At 43.7% G+C, this 23,961-nt stretch overlaps 1 protein-coding gene across 1 annotated transcript in view; it reads left to right on the top strand.

Moving 5' to 3' along the window:
- Positions 1-23,731, top strand: part of LOC141911192 (E3 SUMO-protein ligase RanBP2-like) — a 28,224-nt gene extending 4,493 nt beyond the window's left edge. The window contains exons 8-34 of the mRNA XM_074802172.1: positions 95-224; positions 744-915; positions 1,384-1,463; positions 1,636-1,780; positions 2,197-2,286; positions 2,656-2,935; positions 3,678-3,801; positions 4,034-4,158; positions 4,711-4,906; positions 5,474-5,614; positions 5,989-6,061; positions 6,175-6,227; positions 6,314-6,571; positions 7,466-11,633; positions 12,273-12,452; positions 13,049-13,399; positions 14,199-14,381; positions 14,854-14,976; positions 15,574-15,752; positions 16,341-16,422; positions 16,902-17,101; positions 17,412-17,539; positions 18,108-18,237; positions 19,194-19,359; positions 20,455-20,526; positions 21,406-21,449; positions 21,867-23,731. Coding sequence (XP_074658273.1) covers positions 95-224; positions 744-915; positions 1,384-1,463; positions 1,636-1,780; positions 2,197-2,286; positions 2,656-2,935; positions 3,678-3,801; positions 4,034-4,158; positions 4,711-4,906; positions 5,474-5,614; positions 5,989-6,061; positions 6,175-6,227; positions 6,314-6,571; positions 7,466-11,633; positions 12,273-12,452; positions 13,049-13,399; positions 14,199-14,381; positions 14,854-14,976; positions 15,574-15,752; positions 16,341-16,422; positions 16,902-17,101; positions 17,412-17,539; positions 18,108-18,237; positions 19,194-19,359; positions 20,455-20,526; positions 21,406-21,449; positions 21,867-21,881 — 7,888 coding nt within the window. The 3' untranslated portion in view covers positions 21,882-23,731. The remainder of the gene's footprint in view (positions 1-94; positions 225-743; positions 916-1,383; positions 1,464-1,635; positions 1,781-2,196; positions 2,287-2,655; positions 2,936-3,677; positions 3,802-4,033; positions 4,159-4,710; positions 4,907-5,473; positions 5,615-5,988; positions 6,062-6,174; positions 6,228-6,313; positions 6,572-7,465; positions 11,634-12,272; positions 12,453-13,048; positions 13,400-14,198; positions 14,382-14,853; positions 14,977-15,573; positions 15,753-16,340; positions 16,423-16,901; positions 17,102-17,411; positions 17,540-18,107; positions 18,238-19,193; positions 19,360-20,454; positions 20,527-21,405; positions 21,450-21,866) is intronic.
- Positions 23,732-23,961: the final 230 nt, after the last annotated feature.

Below are 23,961 nucleotides of genomic sequence, written 5' to 3'. Positions count from 1 at the left end.
AGATTAGCGTAGATGTCGACCGCCTCAAGAAAATAGATAATTGAGAGAATGTTGCGAACCCTGTTGAATGATAGATTCGTTGTTTGTTTTGTAGATTAGATCAGTATTTAATGAGCGTTGTCGAAGTGAAATCGGACAGCGCCGCGTGGCCTGTTTTACTGCAAGAGATGATCGCTCAGTATTTCTACCTAGCCGGCACGCTCTGCTTTCATAAAGCTCAGAAGGTTCGTTATCATTACAAGCTCGTCCGTCTCATTTTGGGTACATCACAGTTTATTAAAATCAGGACTTTTCTTGATTAAAAAAAATTATGGAATTCTCAGGGAATTTTTTAAAGAAAAAAAGCTTGGCGAGACCAGGGATATTGGTAGATCGTGCATATAATCAAACAGTTTCAGCCTTATGTCTTACGTGTATTTGGCTGTGTTAATTAATTGGATTCTTCGCAGATCAAGTCAGGGAATAGTCGGGGGGAAAGTCAAAAGTGTTTATGGTCATTTTAAATTCGAAATAAGATTGGCTAGTATTTGACAGTTAAACTCCTGGACCCAGTTCCACAGTTGTGAGTTAGAGTTAACTCTGAGTTAATATTAGTTCATTTTCAATGAGTTAACTCAGGGTCAAATCTTAACTCCGAACTGTGGAACTGGACCCTGGCAGACGGACACTATTCCAACTAAAGCTATTTCCAAATCTTTCCGAAAATCGCGTTCGTTTCGAATTCGTTGAAATTTGAATTTCAGCGACAGTTGAACTGGCAGACGGCTACGAGCCATGCGGCCGGCTGTTACCTGGTTAGTTACGGCATCGATCTGCCCGATATCGAGAGGGCGTGGTTCCAAACGACGCCCGAAGACTCCAAGACGATGTACATGCACTGGTACAAATCGGCGGCGTTGCGCTTGAATCAAGTCAGTAAGTTGGAAAATTAACGGGGAAAGTAAATTAGGAAACTGGATCTTTATCTGAAGCTGAAAATATGTTTAGATAAAAACCAAATTGAACGGGGATGTTTAATTCAGGTTCTAACCATTAAATACCTGAGTGATAAAATGGGGATTCTGAAACTGGAAGTAAATGTGTCACTTGTGTCTCGTGAAATTTACATCGGTATTTAGAAATTGTCTTTGATATAGAATGGGGATTTAGAAACTGTTTAGCGAAAATGGGGATCTAGAAACTAAAGCTTGCTGGAAGCGGGTATGTAAAGGCTATTGAATAGACAAGTAATATTGAAGATATTTCACACAAAATTGGCGATCTAGAAACTATAAAGCTTGCTGGGAGTGGGTATGTAAAAGCTATTGAATAGACGAGTAATAATGAAGCTGTTTGAAACAAAATTGGGGATCTTGAAACTCAGAAATGAAAAATTTATTTCAGGGCATTTACTACGACAACTGTGTCTAGGGGACAGCGAATCTTGGATGTCCAAAATCAAGGGCATATACTCCACAAAACAAGTGAGTACCGTTGATTTGATTTGATTTGAACTTAAGACGAAAGATATTTTCAAAAATCTATCGAAGAGTGGTGTTGATTTGGAAATTTAAGGAAAAGACATTTTCAAAAAATCAATTGGAAAAAATGGAAGAGTTTTTCTTGTTAGATAAGAGATGATATTATTGTTTGCAGGGTCGCAGTCGTTTGTACCAGTGTTTATTTCCGGCTCCGAACATGAAGAATTATTCGAATCGATCGTTTATTACGAGTTGTTCGCAGTTAACTGATTATAAACCACAATATCCTACATTAGAACAACTCACTAAATACGATAACAGTGAGTATTGGAACAGTGTGAGGGGGTAGTGAGTGGGTTCAGTGAGGGGTAGTGAATGAAATGAGTGATAACTCTCTGAATGGTGAGGGAGTAGTGAGTGGGTTCAGTAAGGGGTAGAGAGTGAAAAGAGTGATGATTCTCTGAATGGTGAGGGGTAGTGAGTGGGTTCAGTGAGGGTCAGTGAGTGGGGTGCACATCTGACTAGCATGACCACTATTTGAGAGTAGTTTTTACTTTGTAAAAGCTAAACTTTGCTTGAGTTGGGCTGGGTGTGAGAATATTGACAGTGCAAGGAACAGGGTTGGTGATGGTGAGGGGGTCTGCTTTGTGAGGGGGTTTTACGAGGGGTTAGTGGGGTTTTCTATTAAGTTGAAGAGGGTTACTGAAGTCTATTTATTGTTTCTGTTTTGTAATAGCCGCTCATCTGACGCGTAAAGACAGCTTACAACATTTAGTATGGATCGCATTACAGTATTACAATTCCAAAATGAACGTTCAACCCGACTGTAAGTATTATGATAACAGGAATTTTAAGTCAATGAAACTTTGGAAATATCTGAAAGAATCTTGTTCAAAGGATACTTAGAATATCTTGGTCTCTTCTGAATTTTCTGAATTAATAGCAAAATGAACTTAAGACATCTAGGTCTCTTGAATATTCTAAGGAAATGAAATTATCTGAACATTTGTCTTAGAAACTCGAGATATCTGGGTCCTCTTTGACTTTTCTAAGGAAAAGAAATCTAAAGTCTTTTGGGTATTTTCTGATTAAAATAAAGGGTTAGGATTAGGGTTATCAGACCGTAATTGAATGACAAATCATTTTTTTCCAATTTTTATTAAGGTTGTAATATTTGAATTTTCTCATTTCGTAGATGAATTCCAAATATTCACCGATATGCAACAATCATCATTCGCGTCTACTGACGACCTTGACTCGTGCGGAGCGCAGACGCTCAGCCGATCGGACACGGACGCGTTTTTACAAGCGGTCGTACGGTGCAGCGCGTTGAGAATCGCCGAGCGCGAACGCGTCGTTAAACCGAGTTCGGATAAACCGCGTCTGCTGCCGGTTCTACTCAGCGAACCCGTCTGCACCTCTCAGCAGACGGAATGGTGGAAAACGGTTTACAGATTCTATACTAATACTCAATTGTAAGTTTTTGTTCATTTAGAATTTTTATTAAGATACGATTCTTAGGTTAATCAGGGTTCTTACAGAAATCAGGGAATTCTGACATTTTTCCTGAAAATCAGGGAATTTGAATTTTAGGTGTTATTCTTGCTGGTGACGAGTAACACGAGGAACCTCTTAATAAGAAACAGCCCTCACTGAGGATATCTTATAATTTAATCAGGGAATTTGAATATTTGGTGTCTTGTTGTTCTTGCTGGTGACGAGTGACACGAGGAACCTCTTGATAAGAAACAGCCCTCACTGAGGATATCTTATAATTTAATCAGGGAATTTGAATTTTTGGTGTCTTGTTGTTCTTGCTGGTGACGAGTGACACAAGGAACCTCTTGATAAGAAACAGCCCTCACTGAGGATATCATATAATTTAATCAGGGAATTTGAATTTTTGGTGTCTTGTTGTTCTTGCTGGTGACGAGTGACACAATGAACCTCTTGATAAGAAACAGCCCTCACTGAGGATATCATATAATTTAATCAGGGAATTTGAATTTTTGGTGTCTTGTTGTTCTTGCTGGTGATGAGTGACACGAGGAACCTCTTGATAAGAAACAGTCCTCACTGAGGATATCTTATGATTTAATCAGGCAATTGTGGTAAAGCGTCGGGCAATTTTATAGTCTCAGATCAGACAAAAACCCTGTCACTCTGGACTTAATTCAAAAACGTCTTATAAGAAATCATTTTCTATCTATTTTTCAGTGATAACGTCGCGAAGATGAGGTTATTCATACAACACGGTTTAGAGGCTATTCGTATCCACGGCGACCTGCACGGAGTCGACGCTCCGTTGATCGTGCATTTAGCGCGCAATTTCCAGAATCGCGTAAGTTGAGATAAAATGACGCTAAAAACCGCTATCAAAACAGAGCTTTCATGCGCTTTTGAAAGTATTGCAAAGTTTTGGAAAGGAGTTTTTTGAAAAGCTATTGAAATTTGAAAAGAAATTTTTTGGGGGGGGGGGGGGAATATCTGGTCATTTATGTGGTCAGGGGTAATGGAAGTATCGGCAAATTTCTGTTTTCCTGACGTCATAAATGTTGGAATGTTGTTTCCAGGCTGAAAAGTTGATCGAGACGATGGATAGCAGTAACGCGGAATTACCGGAGACGGTGGCCACGTTGCAGACCGTAGCGAAACATTACTGGAAAAAAGCTCTTGAACAACTGACGAAAATACAAAAGTAAGTCTTTCGGCGTTCTTCGTGTGCTGGGATTTTAGAAAGGGCCGCGTTCGTTGTTGAGTGTATGAGATCGCGTTATCCTTTCTCTAGCTGGTCGCAGGGCGGCCACTAACCCGGTAATAAGGGGAAAATCAGGGAATTTTCTTCACTAGTCGAGGAATTTTGTTTTTAAAAATTGAAAATCAAGGAAATTGGTTGAGATATCTGGATCATGCATAGAATCAAACTATGTCTTACGTATTTGACTGTGTTAATTGATCGGATTCTTAGCTGATCAAGTCAGGGAAGACAATGCGCATGTCAGGGAATAGTCGGGGAAATATGGTTAGATAGATCGCGCGTGAAATCAATCAGTTTCCGTCTATGTCTTACATATTTGTATTAATTGATTCGATTCTTGGCAGATCAAGTCAGGGTGAACAACGTAATTGTCAGAGAATAAACAAATAAAAATGGCCTGCGCCCTGTATTCGAATTACAGCATTCGGAGCCATCTTTTCTGTAGCGGGTGGCTCCAAGAATATCGAAATTATGTCAGTACTGGTATTTCAGAGGTCGTCGGATTCATCACCCGAAAGAACGATGGTTCGTCACCGACGAACAGTTGACCGAACCGGAAGTCGAGTTGCACATCCAACATGGCCGACTGTTCCTCGCGATGGACGCGATGCACGCCGGCAAATTCGAACAGGCTATAAAAGCGTTCGCGGATATCGCCTTGCCCGAGGCTGCTTTTCACCAAGCTCAGGTACGAATTCTTATTTACAGGGTCCAGTACAACTCCTTGATACCTTAGAAAATCATTCTGAACAGAAAATGCTTTTAAACGTGCTTGAAACTCTTTTTATTTGGGCAAAATGTCAGAAATTCCTTTCAAACTCCTTCAATTATTGAATAGGTTTATATGACATGTCTAAGAGACTAGTGTTATAATAAGCAAACATTCGTTAATTAGTTGATTAGATAAACATTAGACTACGCCTAAATTGATAGCGGGACCAGGAATTTTTTTACCCAATTAGGCGGTTACTGAATTAGAAATTGAGTTTAGTCGTATAAAGGATACAAATTTTCTCACTAAAAAACCAATGAATTAATGGTTTACTGAGATAAACAGTACCGATTTAGGAGGAGTCTACTGTAATTGAGATATAAAAGTGATGCAGACGCTTCCTCGAAATTAGAAATTTTCTCCTTTAAAATTCCTTAAAAACTCCATTGGCCTTATATCTTGGAATGCTTGAATTGTGAGGAGGCTGTTTTATCTACGTGCTACGGAAGTTATTTACGCGTGTTTGTTATTTTCGTGTTTCAGCTGTACGAACGTCTCGCCGAAATAGAGTTGAATTCCGGCGCGCTGTCCGACAGTCGTAGACAAGTTTGTCTGGCGTTGTTGACGAAGGCGCGTGATTCGCTGTACCTGACCCTCGATAGAATCCGCTCACAGAAAAATCATGTAAGTCGATTATCGAAATCATTTTCTGAAAAAAATTTCGACGGACGGGACTTAAACTGCGGAAGACTAGTTCCACAGTAATGTGGGTTTAATTTGACTCCCAATCAAGACACTGAATTCTACAGTTACGAAAAACTTCTTTGATTTCCTTTGGAAATTTTCACTGGAAAATAATCCTAGTAGCTAGATTCTAAAGGTGCTCGAAACTCCTTTAATTCGAGCAAAAAGCCCGAAACTCCTTCGAAATTCCTTCAAGTTTGAGAAATAGGCAATGTGAAATGTTAAACAGTCGGACACGTTGGGACAACGGGAAAATGTCCGACCTAGCTCCTGTGGAGGCCGTCTTGAATTCTGATGAATTTTTGTCTTTGCAGGAGTACCACCAGATAATCGGACCGGCATTAGACAGCATCGATGCTAAAATAGTCGCTCTCGATCAAAACGAAGGTGATTGTTTAATTTTTAAGATGAAATAATGGCTGAATTTGAAACTTCAAATTTCATTGAAGATAACCGATTTGCTTGTTGCGATTGAAATTTTGAAAATAACGGTTTTTCAGATATCGACGACGATAGTTTTGTGAATTTGACGCTGCATCAGCCTTCATTATTGGTGAGTAGCGTGAAAATATTTTTTCGATAAAAAAATCTCGGAAACGTTTCGGGAAAAAAACTGACAATCCGTCGTCTACGTATTAGGGTTTACCGTCGACACCGGGGCGCGGATTAAAGAACGGTCACGTGATCGGCAGCAGTACGCCGTTCATGCCGAGAAACGGTCCGGAACGTGGAGACGGCAGACGGACGATGAATAGTATCCTCGAATCGAGCGCTCAGCTGCTGGTGGAAGGAACTCCGACGAGCGGCAGACGCAATGGAGCGATTGGAACTCCGACTAGCAGACGCAACGGAACGCTCGATAGTTCGGTGCTAGACGACAATCTACCTGCACCTAGCGTAAGTACTCGATGATGATGTCATAGGGGTTTACACGGGCGGCCATCTTAAGGGGAAGTCTTTGTGGAATGATGACTCGGCAATTTGATGATGTCATAGGTGGATTTACAGGGGCAGCCATCTTTAAGTGTTTGTAGATTGATGACGAGGTAATTTGATGATGTCATAGGGGGATTTACAGGGGCAGCCATCTTAAGGGGAAGTGTTAATGGATGACTAGGTAATTTGATGATGTCATAGGGGGATTTACAGGGCTAGCCATCTTTAAGTGTTTTTAGATTGATGACTAGGTAATTTGATGATGTCATAGGGGGATTTACGGAGGAAACCGACTTGCGGAGGGGACTTCAAATCATTAGTAAACTATTTGATGTAATCGTAGAGGGAATTATCTTTTCTAGTAATATCTGGGAAACTTGATGACATCATTGGGGGATTTTTTGATTGAAAATATTCTCTAGGATAATATACATAAGATGATAGCGTAAGGGATTAATGTAGCCACCATCTTTCGCTATTTAAAAAACTTCTGCCTAATTTGACGATGGGGTCAAATTTGTCATGGGGTAATAATGTAGGCAGCCATGTTTTTAGGAAGTCTGGATGTGGGTTTTACATGTTATATCGGCAAGAAATTTGATATTTGATAAAAAAGTCATATTGGGATTTATGCAAAGTGGGAGTAAGTATTTTTAAAGGGCTAGGTTTCAATTAAATGATATCATAGAGGATTTGTTCGAAGGGCTTAGGTCAATTTAATGTTGCAGGGGGATAATGTAGTAGTCATGCATAAATGTGTCAATTTGAGAATTTGTGTTTTATTGAAGTCGAAAATAATTTTTAAGACGAAAAAAAAAAAAATTTCCAAAAATCTTTTTTAACGTTCTATTACAGCATTCGTATCACGTTCAACCGAGTCCGCAACGTTTAGACGCTCAGTTGAACTTCCTGGCGCGTCGCCAAGACGTTCTCGACAAACGAGTCGAGGCGAGCGTCGTCGGCATGGACGACCTCGGTCGCAAGGTGACGTCGTGCGTCGCGTCGGTCGACGAATTGAAACGATCGCTCGGCGCCAATCAAACGACGCAGACGACTCAGATGGACCGCGTCGAGCGTCTGCTCGGCGACCTTACCGCGCAGTTCCACCATCTGAAAGGTCAGGTGGAGGTGATGAAAGGTCAAGTGGACGTAACGCACCAGTTGTTGACGTATTCACCGGCCGCGGCGCTATCGCATCCCGGGTACTACGCCGATTATTTCGCGCGCCAACAGGCGCCACACGCCGCCGCGCAAGCATTGATTCAATCGCCGTATCGGTATACGCCGTCGCCTCACCAGATGGCGCAGCAATACGGCGCGTTGCACCAAGCGGCAAACAGCATGAAATTAGAAGATTTGCAGCAGCAACAGCAGCGCCACTACGCCGCAGTGGGTGGCGTCGGTACTGAATCCGTCGGTGGCGTCGATGACTACGAAGACGCTGAGTTCGGCGATTTCGTCGATGATAACGATTTGGTGCAGGAATGGCCGTACGGGAACGTATCGGGACTCGAGGGTAAATCTACCGTGACGTACGCGCCACACGGCGCGCCGGTGCAACCCGCGCCGTCGCACCGCGCCATACCCGGTCCCGGGTTCTTTACGAATCCGAATCAGGCCGCGCAGCGTCAAGGATTATTCGGCGCGGCGCCGCCGGCTGGTGGATCATTAACGATGGGTACGTCTGCCGCTGCATCGTCTGCTCCAGCTACGTCTGCTCCTCCGCCAAACGCGACCGTCGTCAACAGCGACAGATTAACGTCTGCTAACTCCTCGCAGCAGCAGCAGCAGCAGATGGACAAAACCGCCGTCTCCAATCAGAATCTATCATCGTTCGTCGCGTCTAAGATGGGTACGCCGGTTTATGCCGCGCAACAACCGTCCGTCAACGTGCCGATTCAACAATCAACGAAAGTAAGTTCATCGGCGCCGAATGTTCAAACGCCGAAATTTGGCACCGCCTTCGGTGCAGGTGTTGCACCTGCGCCGTTTAGCTCTCCTGCTGCTGCGCCATCTGCGGGTACTAATTCGACTTCTGCGCCAGTTTTCGGTAACGTTGCTCCATCTTTCGGCACCAGCACGACCGCATCAGCAGCTGCATTCGGCTCCACTATTGCAGCGCCGACGTTCGGTACTAGTTCAGTAACCGCGCAATCATCATTTGCTGGATCGCCTGCCACGCCAGTGGTTTTCGGCAGCGCCAACACCACGGCGCAGACGACGACGCCGCAAACTTTATTCGGAGGTCAAAAATCGGCTAGTTCGACTTTGCAGGCGTTTGCTACGGCTGCGACCGCCGCCAAAACTGATCAGAATTCGACGCCATCGAGAGATGATACCAAACATACGATCGGTGGATTTTCGTTCTCCGGCGCGCCAGTCGTGAAAGCGGATACGCCGGCGGAACGTCCGAAAATAGAAGTTGTCAAAAAAGTTCCCGACTCGACGGAGAAAACTGCGAAACCGTTTTCCGGATTCAGTTTCGGTATGGGTAAGTCGAACGAAACAGCGCCCGTTTTCGGGAACGTGGCGTCGCCGCCCGGCGGTGGCGGTACCGCGTCACCGTGTAAACCATCGTTGCAGCACACTAAAGAATACATCGGATTCCAGGAGGTGAAGTCGGCCGCGTCGCCGGGTTTGAATAAAAGCGGGACGTCGGACTCCGGCGACCATCCCGACCAGTACGAGCCGAACGTCGACTTCAAGCCGGTGATACCGCTGCCCGACCTGGTCGCCGTGGAGACCGGCGAGGAGAACGAAACGAAGCTGTTCGGCGAACGCGCCAAACTGTTCCGCTACGACCCGGAGACGAAACAGTGGAAGGAGCGCGGCGTCGGCGAGTTGAAAATACTGCGCCACAACGACGACGACGCGTCGCGCCGATTGGTCATGCGGCGCGAGCAGGTGCTGAAAGTGTGCGCCAACCACGCCATCACCGCCGACATGAAACTGTTGCCGTTCGCCGCGAAGAAAACGTGTTTCTGTTGGATGGCGTCGGATTTCACCGACGAGGTCGCGCAGATGGAGAAATTCGCCGTGCGTTTCCAGAACGAGGATATTGCCGATCGGTTCAAGGTCGTTTTCGAAGAGGCGGTCGCCGCGAAGAAAACGGCCGCCGAAAAACCGTCGGCGCCACCACCGCCGCCGTCGTCTAAAGCGGTCCCTGCGCCGAGTGGAGGATCGTTGGCGGAACTGTTTAAAGCTCGTGAAGGTGAATGGGATTGCGACGGGTGCTACGTTCGAAATAAAGCAGACGTCAATAAATGCGTGGCTTGTTTATCGATGAAACCGGGTGCGGTGGAAGAGAAACCGAAATCGGCTCCGAGCGTAGGCGGTTTCGCGTTCGGTTCTGGTGGGTTTATATTCGACGGCGGCGCCGCTTCGACGCCATCTAGCGATACGGCGACGGAGACCGTGAAAAATCAATCCCCGGCCGGTTTTCAAATCGGCGGCGCCAATGTCTTCGCGTCCAGCAAAAGCAATCTGCCACCGGCGACTGGTTTTCAATTTGGCGGCGCCAAATCTGGCGATTCAGCTGCGAAGGATACTCCTAAAGGAAGCACCCTACCACCCGCGACTGGTTTTGCCTTCGGCGGCGCAGATAAAGAGAATGCTCTACCACCTGCCGCGAGCGGTGGGTTTAAATTCGTACCGATGGCCGATCCGGCTGTGAACGTTGGCGCGGCGCCAGTAGCCGTGCCACCCGATTCAACTACCGCCGATGCCGTAGATGGCGCCAGCGGCGCGAATTCCGGATCGATAGCCGATCGTTTCAAAGCGAAGCCCGGAGAATGGGATTGTGGCATGTGCTACGTGCGGAATAAACCGAACACGACTTCCTGCGTCGCTTGTACATCTGCGAAACCCGCAGGGGGCGCTGTCAGTTCAACTACGAAATCGGACGCAGGCGGTTCCGGATTTAAATTTGGCGCCGGCGCGGCTGCGTCTTCGTATAAATTCGGCGATAAAACGGTTTCGACGCCGGACTCGACCGCGACGGAGAAAAAGGGATTTTCGTTCGGCGCGAGTTCGCCGTTCGGTGTCGGAGCTGGAGGAGCGGCGTCTGGAGGATTTACGTTCGGCGACGCGGCGGCCACCAATAATTCATTCCAATTCTCGATGAGTAAAAAACAAGATGGCGTCAGCACGCCGGCGAAGACGACTAATCAACCACTCGATTTGACGTCGAAGTCGCCGTCTGCCGCTGGAGCAGACGGAGAATATTACGTGAACTCGGAAGCGGATGATTCGCACATCCACTTCGAACCGGTCGTGCGTCTCGAACGCGTCGAACAGACCTCCGGCGAGGAGAACGAAACGGTCGAGTTCATCGCGCGCGCCAAACTCTACCGATACGTGGCGCGCGAGTGGAAGGAACGCGGCGTCGGCGACGTGAAAATCCTGCGCCATCGCGACGCGCCGCATCGCGCCCGCGTACTCATGCGACGCGATCACATTTTCAAGGTTTGCCTGAATCATAATTTGGCGCGTGAAATGCAGCTGACACCGATGGGTACTCAGACGCCGTGTAGAGCGTGGGTATGGGGCGCCATCGATCACTCGGAGGATGGCTCCGGTCCCGCCGAACTGAAACCGGAGACGTTCTGCATTCGGTTCCGCACGGAGGAACTCGCCGACGAATTCAAAAAGACATTCGACGCGAATAAAGCGCCAAGCGAGGCGGTAGCGCCACCTGTTGTTGAAAAAGACTCAAACAAAGCAGATGGATTCGCGGTTAAATCTACGCCCGACGTTTCTAAAGCGCCATCTGGTGTTGCGAAAGACTCGAGCGGAGCAGACGGATTTTTGTTCAAATCGACGACAGACGTTTCGAAATCGCCGGTTCCGGCCGGATTTTCGTTTAAATCGCCGAGCAGCCAGCAGACGGCGGCACCGCAGACGCAGTCGCCGAAATTCTCGTTTGGCGGACGTTTCTCGAGTCCGACGTCGACGACCGACTCCACGCGACCTTCGGGTACGAGTCCGCTTTTACGCGATGCCAGTCGACCGGTTGCGAAGACAGGTAGGTTTACGAAGAGATTTTACAATAGGGCGGCGCCACTTGCCTGTAAATGTGGGGAAAGTTGGGGAAATTCTCTTTTCTTTGAAAAATCAGAGAATTTGTTGAGAAAGTTAGATTGCAGGGGAAATCAAGGGGGATCTGACGTTTTTTCTTGAAAATCAGGGCAGTCAGGGAAAATTTGTTGAGATTGCTAGATCACGTATAATTAAAGAGTTTCCGTCTTATGTTTTACGTGATAGACTGTGTTAATTGATTGGATTCTAAGCAGATCAAGTCAGGGAAAACAATATATATGTCAGGGAATAATCAGGGGAATGTGTTGAGGTTGTTACATTGTGCATAAAATCAGTTTCTATCTATATCTTAACTTTGTTAATTGATTGGATTCTTAGCAGGTCAAGTCAACTTACATGATAGGGGAATAGTCAGGGGGAAATGCAAGTCAAATAGAAATCAAAATGGCCACCCTGTTTCAAAGTATTATTCTTTGAATATTTGAACTGATGATTTAATGTTCTTGTTGTAAATGTTACGAATTGAAGCGCATTTGAAATGAAAATTGGTCCCATTTTTAGAATTTTGATACTCGGAAAGAAAAACTGATTTTTTTTTATCAGAATTTTATTCGTTGTTTTTCAGGGTCGGGTGAAGGCGACGAAGACGTCGTGTTCATCGGCGAAGTGAAGGCGTCTGCCGAACAGGTCGAACGCGCCCGAAAATTCCAACTCCCCGATAATTTCTACCTGTTCGAAACGAACGCGGTCACGTGCCCGGGGTGTGCCGGTTGCGACGATCGACTCGCTGACATCGCTCTCCGAGGTACGGAATTATTTCGATCGTCTCTCGGAGGCTTGATTCTGTTCCCTTGTTTTTCGCTTGGGTTTGAATTACGAAAATTGTTTCATATCCAATAAGAGCCCTGAGGCCTAGTTGCGCAGTTGTGACTTAACTGTCAAGTGATTTTGAATCTTAGGACTGGTCTCAAAATGTTAGATTGGTTATAGAACCAAAATGAGTTTAGACTGGTCTTAAGTTGTTAGATTGGTTATAGAACCAAAATGAGTTTAGACTGGTCTTAAGTTGTTAGATTGGTTATAGAACCAAAATGAGTTTAGACTGGTCTTAAGTTGTTAGATTGGTTATAGAACCAAAATGAGTTTAGACTGGTCTTAAGTTGTTAGATTGGTTATAGAACTAAAATGAGCTTAGACTGGTCTGAAGTTGTTAGATTGGTTATAGAACCAAAATGAGCTGAGACTGGTCTTAAGTTGTTAGATTGGTTATAGAACTAAAATGATCGTAAAATATCTTGAAATATTGGAAATTTGTTTAATATTGTGATAAGTGATAAAAATAATTTGCGGAAAGAAAAAAACTGAATGAAAGTTTGATAGGAATTTTCGTTGAATTTCCAGCTGACTCCTCTTCAAACTCAGACGCTCCGTCTGCTTCTACTGGCGTTCCCGCGACGACACAGTTAACTAAAAACAACCAAGTTCAAAAACCACCTGAGAAACCGAGCTCGGTGTTTGGAGGCGGTGCTGGATTTACGTTCGGTGGCGGCGCCGGGTTAACGTTCGGGGATATCGCTGCGTCTGCTGCTGCTGCTGCCGGATCCACGACGACGACGACAGCGCGAGAAACTAACAATAAAGACGAACCCTCAGAGAAACCGGGTCCGGTGTTCGGTGGCGGTTCTGGGTTTTCGTTCGCGGAAATCGCGTCGAAATCTCCTAATTCTGGTTTTGGATTCGGATCGTCTGCCGGTAAGTGTGAAAAAAATTCTCAAAATTGAGTTTCGTGGATCCAGTTCTACAGGAAGTTGACCTGGTGCAACAGTTTCCAGTTCCACAGTTTAGGTCGGATCCAATTCCACAGCTCTGTATCTAGTTCCACAGTTCTGCAGTTCCGCTCGCAGTTCCTCAGTTCTGCACCCAGTCCGCAGTTTAGGACCCAGTTTTACAGTTACTGGACTCAATTCCACAGTTACTGGACCCAGTTTCACAGTTCTGCGCCCAGTTTACAGTAACTGGACTCAGTTCCTCAGTTACTGGACCCAGCTTCACAGTTCTGCGCCCAGTTTACAGTAACTGGACTCAGTTTCTCAGTTACTGGACCCAGTTTCACAGTTCTGTGCCCAGTTTACAGTAACTGGACTCAATTCCACAGTTACTGAACCCAGTTTCACAGTTCTGCGCCCAGTTTACAGTAACTGGACTCAGTTCCTCAGTTACTGGACCCAGCTTCACAGTTCTTCGCCCAGTTTACAGTAACTGGACTCAGTTTCTCAGTTACTGGACCCAGTTTCACAGTTCTGCGCCCAGTTTACAGTAACTGGACTCAGTTCCTCAGTTACTGGACCCAGTTTCACAGTTCTGCGCCCAGTTTACAGTAACTGGACTCAGTTCCTCAGTTACTGGACCCAGTTTCACAGTTCTGCGCCCAGTTTCACAGTTCTGCGCCCAGTTTACAGTAACTTGACTCAGTTCCACAGTTACTGAACTCAGTTTCTTATTTCAAACTCGTATTCATAAATTTCAATCATTTATTCATTTATATGTTTAGGTAGTAAAGGTAGTTTCCAGTGGTCGGGCGCCGGCCAGACGTTATTCGGCGCTAGTAGTAACGCCGATTCGTCGAAAGGTGGCGCCGGTGGTGATAGCGCAGACGGAGATGAGATCGTACAATCAAACGACATTCATTTTGAACCGATAATTCCACTACCGGATCTAGTTGAAACCACTACCGGTAAATATTTCATCATTTCTTCTAGCGACACCTGGTGGATCCTCACTTGCCACTAGTAAAATCCTCTATTGCTGCATTAGTTTATGTCCTACTGCACACTAGTGACACTTGGTGGATCCTCACTTGCCACTAGTGGAATCCTCTATTGCCGCAGTAAATGATGTCCTACTGCACACTAGCGACACTTGGTGGATCCTCACTTGCCACAAGTAGAATCCTCTATTGTCTCAGTAGTTGATATCCTACTGCACACTAGCGACACCTGGTGGATCCTCACTTGCCACAAGTAGAATCCTCTATTGTCTCAGTAGTTGATATCCTACTGCACACTAGCGACACCTGGTGGATTCCCACTTGCCACAAGTGAAATCCCCTATTACCGCAGTAGTCAGTGTCCTACTGCACACTAGCGACACCTGGTGTTACAGTAGTTGAATTTGAATTAATTTCATTTTATTTTGTCCGTCTGCAGGAGAAGAAAACGAGGAATGTTTGTATAAACAGCGAGTTAAAATGTATCGTTATGACGCGGACAACAAACAATGGAAGGAGCGCGGCATCGGTGAAATGAAAGTATTAAAACACAACACTGAAGGTGAGGGCTTAGTTTTGACATTAGTGGAAAACCATGGGTAAAATCTTCAGGAATACTGAGTCTGAAAAATACTTCTCGTCTCGTTACCTGGGGTCAGTTGCTCGATAGTTGGTTAAAGATAACGGGCAGATAAATACCAATGCAACAATGAACTTTAAATTGTCACTATGTTTACAACTTTTAAGCAACTGCAGCCCGTGGTTAACACAGCCCTTCTACGCAACTTAACAAACGAACTAGGGGTGAATTATTGGCCGGTTTCATAGTCATGGCTGAAACTTAACACCAGTCTTAGACTATCTTAGTTCTATAGCCAATCTAACAGCTTAAGACCCGTCTTAAGATTTAAGACCACTTTTGAACTTAAGTCTCGACTATGGAACCAGCCCCTGGGCCCCGTTTCATAGACTGAGTATCAAAGTTATCCCTAGGTGTAAATCCTAAATCTCGGCGACAACCACCGTAGTAACGATGAGAAACCATGGTTATAACCGACAAATTTCGAAATATTCCCAGCGACTATTTTCCTTCCACATCTATGAAACCGAGCCCTGGTCGTGATTTATCTTATTTCTCTCATGTTGCGTCTGCTCGCAGAACGGTATCGTATGGTGATGCGTAGAGAACAGATATTCAAACTCTGCTGCAATCAGATGATCACTAAAGATTTGGCGTTGCAACCGATGCCGTCGTCGGAGTCGGCGTGGTGCTGGTACGCCATCGACTACTCGGACAACGACGACCGAACCTGTCAACAATTCGCGCTCCGATTCAAGGTACAAAAAAAAAGATCCTCCGAACCGCATGGTATCTCCCGTAAACTTGGGTGGCGCCACTGACCTGGGAATCTCAGGGAATCAGAAAAAAACGGTGAAATTCAGTGAATTTTGCAAACTTTACCTAAACCTTGCTCTGATTCAAGGTAAAAAAAACGGTGAAATTGATTGCTCTGATTCTAGGTAAAAGTAAGTTGACAAAAAAATTCCTCCAAAAACCAGGGTTTCTCCTGTAAAACAGGGTGGCGCCACTGACCTGGAAAACCTGGAAATCTCAAGGTATTGAAGAGGAAAAAAAACAGTGAAAATCAGTGGATTTTTCAATTTTACCAAAATTTGGAAAACTCTGGGAATGTATCTTTATCAATAAGTGATTCAATGAAAAATGAATTAATTGTAACATTTCGAACCTAGTAATTTCTCTGATTCACTCAAGGGGGGAATTGTGTGTAATCACATGGAAAAAATCAGGGAATTTGTAAATGGGCGGAAAGTGGCTGACATGTAAAAGTGCATGACGATTTTCAAGCTGTCTTTGGGGTATCAAAAAAATTTTTATTAAAATATTCTTTGCGCATTGCCTTGTAGAAAGTTGAACAAGCGAAAGAGTTTAAAGAGATCATTGATGAGTGCATCGAAAAATGTGCAGTCATTACTGATAATACATCAGGTATGTTATCATGGCTGCGTCCATAAATCCCACTATGACATCATCAAATTGATGCGGTAATGATACAGAAAGGGCTGTCTCCGTAAATTCTCATCAATTTGGTGTGATAATGATTCAGGGATGGCTGCTGCCTTCATAAATCCTCCTATGACATCATCAAATTGATGCGGTCATGATACAGAGAGAGGCTCCATAAGTCCCCCTATGACATCATCAAATTGATGCAGTCATGATACAGAGATAGCTTATATTCCGCCACAACTGAATCCTGATTCGATCTAGAATACCCCTCTAAAAGTATGTCTGCTTCTATAAATCCCCCTATGACATCAATTTGATAAAAAGGTGGCTGCATCAATTAAACGCCTATGACATCATCAAGTCGATAATCAGTGATGTCATAGGGGGATTTTCGCATCATTTCATAATCGTCTGAATTCCTGAAAATATTTATTTTTCGCATTCGTTGATTCGTGCAGCTTGTAAACTGACCATCGAGGATAAAGTGAATGAGAAAAAGGATGAGGATTATGGAGCTGGCGAAGAGGAGGAAGAAGGAGATGAAGAGGAAGAAGGAGGAGATGAAGATTATGACGAAGACGAAGATTACGAAGATGAAATGGAGATTTTATTCGAAAAGCGAGCGACGTTGTATTACAAGGAAGACTCGAAGTTCAAGGTAACGGAATTTTTTCAGCAGACGTCAACGAATAACTGAAAATAACGATTAATTATTGATAATCGATAATTCAAAATGAATAATTAGGGTGGGGGACGCTGACCTGGAAATCAGGGTCAAAGTCAAAGAATTTTCTTTTCTTTAAGAAAGTCAGGGAATTTCGTAAAAAAAAAAAAAAACTTAAAAATCAGGGAAATTTGTTGAGATGGCGCATAAAATCAAAGAGTTTCTGTTGTTAGCAGATCATGTCAGTTCAAATATCAGTGCAACCCTGGATGAATAATTAATAGATATTCTCTTCTATTTACAGGCGGTTGGGATGGGTAATTTGCATATTGTATCCGATGACGACGTGTTCGGTTATAGAATACAGATGTCGAACGACGAGGGATTGGTCATCTGTAATCATGTGATCACGATCGAAACCAACATGACTAGGTGAATAGATTATGAACCCGGAACCCTCTACAGCCCCTAAAACCTAAATACCTTTCGGCCCTGAACCCCTTCAGCCTTGAACCCTGAATCCCCTTCAGCATTCAGAACCCTCTTCAGGTGAAGTACTGAACACATGTGAAGTGTGGACTATCAGTTTTTGGAAATTATTCAGATAGAATGTCCAATGTCTGAGGTTTTTAGTTTTTTTTCAATTAGAAATGTCTCAGGTGAAGTTCTGAACACATGTGAAGTGTGGATGATCAGTTTTTGAAACTGTGCTGATAAAATGTCTGATTTCTGACAGAGATCTGAGGGTCCATCTGTCTGATAAATACTGAATGTCTGAACTGAAGGGGATCCAGATTGATACCTGCATTAAATCAAAGCTTTGAGCTTGTAACCAGGGCCCTGTTTCATAGACTGGTATTACCTTTTACCCCGGGGCTAACTCTAATCATTTTCAATTGAGTTTACCCCCCTTGTTGAAGGTAATATCTGTCTATAAAAGCTGTCCCAGTTTTGGAGCCGTAAATATTTTGTGAATGTTAATTCGTGTGTTTCGTTGCAGTAATGAAAAGAAATGTACGTGTGAGTGGTCGGCGATGGATTTCTCTCAAGACGAACCGGTCAGACGTGAATTCCGTATTAAATTCAGCTCGTTGAACGCGGTCAATGAATTCATGCAAATCTACACCGAGGTAAAACTGTGATTTTAAGCCACGATTAAAAGCGTCGAAAGATGAAAGCTGATCTTGTGTAGCGAGCAGGGAGGGTCCGGTTATACGGTTTAGACCTTAACCCTTTCAGTGCGTCTACATTGCAGTGCGGTGTATAAATCAGTGATGGATTTTGCTAGTACACCGCACTGCGGTGTATTGGTGTAATTAGTAATTATCTCTCTTGAAAAATGGCAGCACCTGTCAAACATAGTGAACTATTAGTAACTAACGATACACCGCGCCGCGGTGTAGACGCACTATAATGGTATTCTCGTTATTTAACACACTAGGGAGGAATCTTCCAAAATTTTTAGATTATCTCCAGCACAATAGAGGATTGATTAGTCAACACTGAAAGGGTTAAGTTAAGACCTTAAGTTGAATGGAGCGAGGCTGATCAGGAACAAGATAAGCTCATTTTGCTCCAGTTCCAGACTAAGATAAGACAAAGGGCCAGCTTTGGACTTAGTTCTTTAACCAATCTAACAACTGAGTCTTAAGATGTTATACCACCCGCTTTGGACTTAACTCCAAAAGTGGTATTAAATCTTAAGACGTGTCTTAAGTTGATAAATCGGTTATAGAGCTAAGATGGTGTAAGACTGGTCTTATGCATAAGCCTTGACTATGGAACCAGCCCCTGGTCTGTTCGGTCAAGGGCCAAGACTTGAGATAAGACCAAGGTCGGTGGGGCAGGGGCCCGAACGAGACCGGGATAAATTCATTTTGTTCCAATTCCACCGTTGAGACTAAGATAGGATAGGACTTATCGCAAATTTTGGTTCCACGATGGAGACTCAAGTTAGGACCAAACTAAGCTGATCGTTTGGTTGCTCTACAGATAAGCTCGGTCTTAACTCAGTCCGAGCCGATAAGAAACCGGGAATCTCGTTGAATAGAATCTCATTTGTGAAACTTGTCGATATTTGTTGCAGGGCAAAACGATGGCCGACGAATCGGGAATATCCGAGTTACACGTACCGAGCGCCGAGATCGACGTGCCGGAGGTGATCGGCATCGGCGACCTCGACGACGACGAGGCTCAAGCGCTAGCCGCTCAAGGTCGTCTAGGAGCCGCCGGTCAAGGTCGTCCAGGAGCCGGTAAGATTTGATTTTGTCGGTTTTTTTCGCGGGAGGTGAAATCGGGCCCTATCATGTACTCGCTATTTCGAAATCATTAACGAATTAATGTGGAGCTAGTTCGAAATTGAATTTGAAAAATAGATTTCTATCGAGTTAACCTTCTCGGTCTACACCTCAGTACGGTGTATTAATCAGTGCCGAAATTTGCTAGTACGCCGCACTGCAGTGTATTGATTTCATTAGTGATTAGCGTTCATCTCTAATGAAAGATGGCAGCACTTGCTAAACAGAAGAAACGTAGTAACCGACAATACACCGCACTGTGGTGTAGAGGCACTCCAGTGGTGCATTTCACTCTCTAGGGTGGTATTTTTGAAAACTTCCAAATTATCTCTTAGGGTATTATCTAGTTAGCGCGGAGAGGGTTTTAATGAAGAAATGCGGTGTTGATGCACTGCACTCTTATCGCCACCAGGTGGATCCCTTTTAGCTGCAGTAGCACTGCTGGGTGTGGACTTATCACAAAAATATATTTAAGATCAATTGTAATTTTCGAGGGCGTTTAATTTTTGCTCGATCGTTATTTTTCAGCGGCGCCCCCTTTATTTATTTCTTTGCTAAAAGTTTTCCTTTTCGTCGGGATATTGTTCACGTCTGCCGGGTCGGCGTCGAGCGCGGGAGCCGAATCCGCGTTTCATCTCGGCGGACACCTCGCTCGGGTCGTAGCGCTACCTGTGAACCGTATCAACGATACCGCCGTCGCGCTGGCGTCCGAGAACCGGGTCGTGGACGAGCAGACCAACACCGGCGCCATCTATAGACAACGACCGATATTGACGAACTTAACGAAACACGAATTAGAAATTGGTGAAAAAAATTTGGATACGGTTTCGAAAAAATCGGCGACGTCATTTGCGCAGTTGACCAGTCCAACACGGCCGGGCTGCGACATCTCCGGAGAGGCGGGCACCAGTCTAACATCGTGCGATTGTGTCCTGCGTCAACCGGAGAACGTTTGTTGCACGCTTTATTCGACACCTGCAGGTGGCGCTACCGTAGGATCGTTCGACGCCGCTGCTGCTGCTCATCAATTGTTGTCTTCTTCGTCCACAGGTGGCGCCACCGTTGTGCGATCGTGCGACCCGCGACTGACGGCTGCGCTGACCGACGCCTTACGCGAAGAAGGTACCGATCATTGTTCGTAACCATGGCAATATCACCGATTTATATAACAATGGTAGTGGAGCATGTACGTGTGGTGTGGAATTTCACGACAGAATTTTGTTTTTATTTTATTTTTTTGTCGAAACGTGGCATCATCTTACACTGTTATTGTCTGGACCCAGTTCCACAGTTACTGGATTCAGTTCCACAGTAACTGGAACCAGTTCCACAGTTTGGACCCCGATTCCACAGTCTGACAGTTCTGGATTCAGTTCCTCAAGTTCTGGACCCAGTTACACAGATTTGACTCCAGTTCCACAGTTCTAACTCCAGCTTCACAGTAACTGGTCTCAGTTCCACAGTTCCGGACCCAGTGTTCCGCAGTTTAGGATTCAGTCCGGTTCCACAGTTGACTCGACTGTGGAACTACGTCTGCTACTGTCGATGGTTTGAGTCGACTCCGGAGTCAAAATCAGTGCATTTTCAGTCATTTAACTTAATCCCAGTAGAGTTAATGTATGTATTGTTCATCTGATATATTTTTTTATTCCGTCAATCTGTTGTGGTTTTGTGTAGTATATCTGAAGATTGATTCCAACAGCCCGGGCTGTTCTCTCTCTTTCTCTTTCTCTCTCTACCCCTGACTGCGATCAAAACAAACTAATCAATTTTAATCTGCACATTCTAAGTTCACTAATTAGCCTATTCCTACATTCATTGATTTGGCATCATTTTGTTATCAAGAACTTGTAGTAATTTTTTCGGTGGTCAAATAGGAAATGCTTGCTTAGTTTGTATATAATGGTTTCAGGCTCAGTAAAAAGTCATAGATTATCTCTTATGTTAATCAGTAATTTGCATGTTTCTTTTTCTGAAAGATGTTTCCATCTATCATTTCAGGTCCTGGTTCACCGCACGGCCCATCCGCATATCAGTTCACTGGGGTAAGTGATTTGATATTTTCTACGACGTCATAAGGGGATTTATGTAGGCAGCCATCTTATCTAGAAGGGTCTATAGATCTAACCGATACTTGTACCAGGCAAATTGATGATGTCATAGGTAGATTACGGAGGCAGACATTTTGTTCTGGAAGGGTCAATTCACGAGGCAATATTATTCGATGATGTCCTAGGGGGATTTATGGAGGCAGACATCTTTTCTAAAGAAGTCTAGATCAAAATGCTAGCATGCAATTTGATGATGTCATAGGAGGATTTATGAAGGCGGCCATCTTTTCTAGAATAGTTTATAGATCACATCACTAGTAGGCAATTTGATGATGTCATCGGAGGATTTATGAAGGTGGCCATCTGTTTTCGAATTTCAAGTAATACAAAAAATTTGTACGGTATTTTTAGGAAGCACCGCGCTGAACAGATTAGCAGGAAACGCGAGAAAGACTGTGATTGGCTGACTGGTTTAGTTGATGACCGTGATTGGCTGCCAGTATGCAAGGATATATATAAACCCTAGATGAACGTAGCGAAACTTAACTGTTGAATTTTGGGACAATTTCTAACAGGCCTAAAATGGAATAACTTGAAACTTTCATCGGTGGCATATTAAAACTTATATCAGGAATCAGATTTTTTGTTCATTTTTGTTCAGGAAAAGTAACATAATTACAATAATAATAATAATAATAATAATAATAATAATAATAATGATTCATGTTTTATCAGGGATATATATTGTTGTACCGCAATTTTTTTTGTGGGTGCAGAAAAAATACTTCAAAATTTCCTTGTTGTGAATTGTGATTATGTCTAAGAAGGTCTCGCCCCACTTGATAACTGATTGAACATTTTCTTTCATATTTTTGGATTAAATGTTACTGAAAAATAATAATTGAACTAGTTTCAGAGAGGTTGTCGGCTCTGTAGTCGGATTTAGATTTTTCAACGCAGGTTTTTGAGATTTCGTTTGACGATAATTCGTCGTTGAAATATCTACCTAACCTTAACTCGCGAAAGATTCCCACCTTCTCATTTACGAAGGTCTCAAGAATGTGTAACAGACGCGAGCGATCACCTCGGATTAGCGTGTGACGCGCTGATGAAAGTTTCTAAATCCTTGTACTCCGACTGCCCCGGAAAATTTCTTGTGAAAATCTAACAGTCGCGCGAGAAATCTGAGGCGAGCATTCAACTGCGTGTATAAAATTGTACTTATTTCGTTAGTACATGGTTCCCACAGAACAGGGAAATTGGGAAAAACTTGGGAATTTTGAAATAATAATTCCCGGTTTGGAAATATTTGGGAATTTGAAAAATATTCCTCAAAACAGGGAAATATTTGGGAAATTCGTTACATTTCACGTATTGTATTTGCCGAGCAACTTTCTTCAGCGATTTCCCTCGAAAATCACCTTTATCAACCAATCACCGCTGAAATGTTGACTGTAGCATGATGATGTCTGTTCATTTTCATTTGGGAAAATTGAAAAATCACCCATGAAATACTTGAGAAAAACTTTTTTTTGAATTTTGAATTCATATAACTGTTGGAACCATGTTAGTATAATGTCGGGTTGAATCTATAATCATTTCGTTAGTTTTACTTCGAATAATTTAATCGGATTTCGGTTCTGAATCTTAACAAATTGAAAATTTTTGTAGGTCGCTCAAAAGTCGTGTCTTACAGGGTTCATAGCAGTCCTTGAAGGTCCTGAAAAGTTTTGAAATGGGAATGGCTCATCAATTCAAGGCCTTGAGTATCATGAAATGGGCTGTAAAATCCTTCGATCGTTGTCATAGTCCTTGAATGGCATCAGTCATTAGTTATCAACTGCAGATCCAAGTTCAGTTAAATCTCTTAAAATCTGCTGATCATAAGAGTGCCGGGAAAATGTTGATTTGGAAGTCCTGGAATCATAGTCAAAAAAGTACTTGAATGTCATTGAATGAGATTGGTCTTGGACACGATGAACCCTGGTCTTATTTCGTCATTCTACAAAAATTTGTACCGCAAAACGTGACGTGACGATCTTGAAATAACTCATTTTGTTATCATAAAACTATGTTGATTACCTTTTTGACCTTGACCTTGTTGGGCAGACGTAATACGTGTTTACTAAATGGGTGGAGATCACCGATCAATGACGTAATATTTCACTTACATTAGAGTAATAGGGTTTTTTGTACTTGCTTAAAACGATTATTAAATTATGCTCAATGAAATAATGATTGTAATAATCAATGTAATGTTTGTAAAAAAAGGAGAAAATGGCTTTTTTTTCATATTTCTGTGGAAATTTTGCTTCTCATCTCTGGAAATTGTTTCTGTCGAAGGAAAAGGGTTGCAATCCCCTGATTGTCAGCAACAATCCCTGAAAATGGTTTACTGTCCCCTGATTGTCAGAAAAAGACCCTGAAAATGGTTTACTGTTCCCTGATTGTCAGAAACGGACCCTGAAAATGGTTTACTGTCCCCTGATTGTCAGAAACAGACCCT

The sequence above is a fragment of the Tubulanus polymorphus genome, chromosome 9 (assembly GCF_964204645.1).
Source record: "Tubulanus polymorphus chromosome 9, tnTubPoly1.2, whole genome shotgun sequence".
NCBI lineage: Eukaryota > Metazoa > Nemertea > Palaeonemertea > Tubulaniformes > Tubulanidae > Tubulanus > Tubulanus polymorphus.
Note: the sequence above shows the minus strand (reverse complement) of the source record. Positions and strands in the feature narration are given on the sequence as shown.